The sequence below is a fragment of the Heterodontus francisci genome, chromosome 18 (assembly GCF_036365525.1).
Source record: "Heterodontus francisci isolate sHetFra1 chromosome 18, sHetFra1.hap1, whole genome shotgun sequence".
NCBI lineage: Eukaryota > Metazoa > Chordata > Chondrichthyes > Heterodontiformes > Heterodontidae > Heterodontus > Heterodontus francisci.
The window spans coordinates 19919846-19925136 of NC_090388.1; the positions used below are offsets into that span (position 1 = coordinate 19919846).

The following is a 5291-nucleotide window of genomic DNA, read 5'->3' on the forward strand; positions in this document are numbered from 1 at the left end:
TGCACTTACTGTAACAGGGTTTTATTTTTAAACACACTGTTTTTAGTTCCCCTTTGGTGAATCCTTGTTCACTGCTTTCCAATTATAAGGCAAAGAAACCAGCACAAACAGGTTTTCTTAGGTTTAAAGAAGAAAAGTTGAAATTTATTAAATTTAAACTTAAACTCTAATTCGGTTAACGCCTACGGATACAAGACGTCACCACGCTAGCATGCATATGTGATACACACATGCAAATAGAGATAGAAAAGAGAAGAAAAATAAAGTAGAAAAGTTTGAGGCAATATCTGAAATGTTTTTGTTACGGTTCTTCAAGTTCACTGTAGAGTCTTTGATTGTAGGTAGATTTTGCTTTTTGTTTGGGCCCAGTGTTGTTCTTAAACCTTATTCGCTGTAGGAGACTTTTCTGTCTTCGGATTCATGTGTCTTCAGAGTGGAGTCAGAGGCTTGTGAGAAAGACATGGCAGCAGACAGGAGCAAACTGACATTCTGAGTTCAAACTGTTTGTACAATTCAGAAAAACCCAGGTTGCCAAGTAGGTTAGTCATGTGCCTAACTGGTCTGACCACGTCCTGGATTGTATCACCTTAGCAGTCTCTGGAATGCTGCTCTTACACACAATACCTGGTGAGCAAGGTCCATTGTGGGTTGAACGTGTCAGGGAATGGTCCTTTGTCCTTCCAGTTACTGTCTGTTATTATGCAAATGTATTTTCCAGCCACGGTTGATCTGTTTACCAAGTCCTTCCTTCACTCCAGTAACAGTTTAAAATCAATGTTTGTGACAAAATTAATGTGTCTCATTCTTGGCAGGTGGGGGCCTAGCATGACAACGTTCAAGGATTTTGGAGAGAAAAGAGAGGGTGGAGATGAAACTGTAGTTTGCATGGGTGATGGGCCTAACATCAACACAAGAATCAGTGGAATGAGGTGTTTAAAAAAACACAAACTAAAACTGAAGAGTAAAGTTGAAAATGTTAAATCCTATTATTTTTCTCTGTGCACTGCACATATTTTCCTTCAGTTGCTGGACAGTCTACCTCTTTAAAGAATCTTGGATTAAAATTACCTTTCAGTGCTTCCACATCAGCATAACACACTTTCACTAGAGTAAAAGATCAAAGCAGTGCATGGAAAAATCTTGCATGCTAAGGAAAAGTCTAATCATGACCTAGGAAGTAAGCTCGAGTTAAAACGAACTGTTTTGATTGAATACCTAGCATCTGAATGCTGTTGAACCTTCATATTATTATTTATTTTAACATATATATTCTTAATCTGAATATCATACATTCTTTCCTTCATATTGCTGACTATTATATTACTCTGCTAGCCTACTCCCAAAATTCAGAGGAAACATTTTCATTAGAACATCATATGGACACAGGTTTATAAAAAGGATAAAACTCTCGCACCACAATGTTTTACAGAATATGACTGTTAATCATCCAATAAAGCATTTTTTTTTATTTGCTGATGTAAGAATAGAAAACTAGATCTGATAATTGAATGTGGAAACTATATTGAAAGAGCCATAAATATTTGAGGAACTTGCAGAGACAGTTGAAATAAATGACTTTCCTATTCCATTCTGATTTCTTCCTATTTTTTTACCAGTATATATACTTTATAAGACACAGTACCAGCTGCAGTATTAACAGTGGGCAACCAGCAGCAACACCAACCGTTTTCTGTTTATGTTGTTTTAGGGACAGATAGGCACTAGCAAGTAACCCAATTTAACAAAAGAAAAACCTGCAGCATTTTAAAACCTGGCATTTGCCAATTTAGTCACTCATTACTAATGATGTGAACAGAAAAGACCATCTTTTTTCTGAATGCTTTTCATTCAGTGATATCCAACACTTCCTGCAAATGACAATTCGGAGTCTTAGCAACAAAAGCTGGTTGCTGTGACCAAGGGATGGCACGAAGCATGTTAATTAATCTCTTACCCTGATTCCTGACAGACAGGAACCTCCTGCAATCACTCTAAATCACTTGCTGCTGGTTGCGAGAGCATTCTCTGTGCTTAAAGAAGCTAGTCTAAAGCCTACTTATATCAGCTGCATTGCTTCTGCATGAGATAGCTTGCAGCGTAGTCAAAAGGGAAGCAGCATCGAAATCAAAGCCTGCGGAAATTCAGCATGAAACGGTAAACATGAAGGGGTATAGCTCCAGTACTTTCTGCCAATCAACATAATGTGATAACTACAACTCCTCCCCTTTCTCTCTCTATCTGCATCTGTAATCTTTGACAGGTTCCCACCCTGATGTGTTCAGCCAATCTCGGTTAACTGATGATAGGCAGTCGTCACTTGCTGGCTTTTCGCTTGTCTCTCTGGTGTTACATACAGCAGTCTGTTGTAAAATGGAATACGAGAGAGACAGGATCCAAACAGAGTCTACTCTGCTTCTGTACTTTGAAACTTCAGAGAATAGGAGAAAAATAGACCGATGGCCAGCTCCTAACAACAGCAGGAGAGATGTTCATTGTTTCAAACATTAAATTTCTATGATCTGCAATCAACCGACATCGGGATTTTTCAACCAGTTCTCTCTTCTTCAGATTTAAGGTAGTTCTTTTGTCCTGCATGTTCAATATGCTTTTATACTATTCCCTAACTTTTTTCTTCTTTTATTGTTATCATTATAAGTACTCATGCAAAATTTTAACAACCCTTTTGGTGATTCATTCGTGTTTTATCTCTAACCTTAGTGACTTAAGATATGGCTAAAGTATTAAAAGTAATTGCCCAGACATTTTTTAGAAATAAAGATAAATATGAACAAGGATGCAATGTTAAAGTAGTGGTCATTCTGCTGCCAAGACAGGGTTTACCTGGATGATGAATCTCGGGCACAAAAACTAGATAATCCATAATTATTATTAAAATATATTGCATAAAGTGATCTAGCTGGCTTGCACAAGAAAGCATACATTATTTGCTGAATATACTTAAAACAGATGATCTACTAATTTTACTCTGCTTGATTGTTACAGTTTATTGTACCTGGGATGAACTTGGTGATGTTTATTTTCCCCAGTGACACACTCAGTCCTATGGAATCGACTCCATGTACATCCTGCGGCAAGGAACACTGGAAGACGGTTGAGACATGGCCATGATGTGCTCGCAGCACCCAGCCTTCTCCTCTGCTCTCAGAGGTCTCACCTTAAAATCCCAAAGATTTGTGCTGCTGCTGCTTTGTGCCTGCAAGGCAGGCAATGCTTCCGTAATCTGCCCTCCAGTCTGCATTTGTGCTAGTGATATCATTACTTGCACTAATAAAAACCTGACCACTGTGCCAAGGACGCTACATCAAGTTGTGACCAGCTTGGATGTTAGCTATAACAGTATCAGCCTGCTTGGCTCTAACTGGGCTCCTGCCATTTTAGACAGACTGAAAACTCTCGTTCTCAATCACAACAGGATCAATTTCCTCTCCAGAGGGGCATTTTATTCCACCCCACAACTGAGATATCTAGACCTGTCCTCCAACAAGCTGAAAACATTGGACGACTCATCATTTCAAGGTTTGAATTCCCTGGAGACCCTGCTTCTTTACAATAATCAAGTGACACTAGTTAGTGCTGGAGCTTTTGAAGGTTTGTATAAACTTCGTAAATTATATCTCAGTCGGAACCTGATCTCACGCTTTCCCTTGCAGTTGTATAAAGGAAAGTCTAAACTTCCACTGCTCGAACTGTTGGATCTGTCCTTCAATAAATTGACTTCTGTACCAGTCCTGCAGTTAACTGCACTGTCAGTTAAACTGCAGAGTGGTTTGTACCTGCATGCAAACCCATTTAGCTGTGATTGTTCTTTCTACACAATGGTCACCTACTGGTTTAACAGGCGGTTTAGGTCTGTGGTGGATTTTAAAGATGATTATAGGTGTTATTTTCAGCTTGACTCCAAGAGAAGTGTTAGTGTTTTACTGATCCATGATGACCTTTTGAATTGCTCCAACAGTACTGTGAATGGCTCTTTTCATGCCTTGGGGCTGATTTATGAGGCTCACTTGGGGGAAAGACTAGTGATAAACTGTGACAGTAAGATACTGGATGCAAACACAAATGTCCTATGGGTCACGCCCAGCAATGATACATTGCAGCCAGGCATTCAAGATGAGGGTCTACAGGTTTTATTGAATGGCAGCCTTGAGTTTCAACAGGTCCAACCCGAAGATGCAGGTACCTACTCCTGTATAGCAATTAACAGCAGACGAATGCTAAACGAGACGATAGAGGTGACACTGAAGGTGCACAATTTTACCCAAAATGGGCAACGGTCACAAACCTTTAACACAGCCTTTACTACCCTCTCTGCCTGTTTAGCCAGCATTATTTTGGTCTTGATTTATCTTTATTTGACACCTTGCCGCTGTTGGTGCAAATCCAAGCAGAAGCACAGAAAGACAAATGGAAACAGCGCTCACTCTTCAATCCTGAGCACCACCCCCTCACACGAAGCAGGTGGCGAAAGTAAAGCCAGCACTTGCAAGCGGGTGGTTTTCCTGGAGCCAGTTAAAGAGCCGCTAAAGGCACAGAACGGGAAAATGAAACTGCTCCCCACCAATCACACCATGGCTGAAAAGATCCTGAGAGCCAACAGAGGAAAAGCTGATGTTGACTCAATCAGTTCTGTGTTCTCAGATAAGCTAATCATGACGTAATCCAAATATCATGGATGTGGCTTTGTCAGAAGCCAGATTGCTGCCTATTAAACACATCGAGATGATCTGTCACCTCCTAATGTTGGCATTTATAGTAAATCTCCTTGTTTGTGGAAATGTGAAAACCAGACTGAAGGGCAATTCTGCTGTCTTGAATGTTAACAGGGCTATGTCACCTTGGAGAGGAGTTTTACAAATCTATTCAATTTCAGCAACTGTAGAAGATCCTTCATGAGGGCAAAAATACACGGCGTTCTATCTGCTGAATTCTGCATATTATCCTGGCAGTTTTGCTCGTCATAATTTAAAATTGCCCCCCCACCCCAAAACAAAAGGTGAGATACTGTGATGAAGGTGTTTTGCAGAAATGACTAGGCTGCATGTTTACAACTCTTACTTTCAAGTTGACATAGCCCTTTTAAAGGTCTAATTGCAATGGAATAAGCCTGGTGATGTTTTACTAAATCCTTAGAAGCCAAGAGTACAATGAAGCCTCATTAGTGGTCTTGCATCTGCTTCATATATACCGACACATAATATGCAATGCTAATTTTGCTCTAATAACCAATGAAGCTATGTAAAATGATTAATCTTTGCTACAAAAATTCATTA

At 39.7% G+C, this 5291-nt stretch overlaps 1 protein-coding gene across 1 annotated transcript; it reads left to right on the forward strand.

Annotated features, from left to right (window-relative positions):
• The first annotated feature begins 3119 nt into the window (after window positions 1-3119).
• LOC137379337 (amphoterin-induced protein 2-like) lies at window positions 3120-4679 on the forward strand. The gene has a single exon (XM_068050046.1). It carries the CDS (start codon window positions 3120-3122, stop codon window positions 4677-4679), a length of 1560 nt encoding a protein of 519 aa, XP_067906147.1.
• Window positions 4680-5291: the final 612 nt, after the last annotated feature.

Bases quoted from the DNA above. Each gene is read 5' to 3' on its own strand.
- LOC137379337 (XM_068050046.1), top strand. From the start codon at position 3,120: ATGGCCATGATGTGCTCGCAGCACCCAGCCTTCTCCTCTGCTCTCAGA.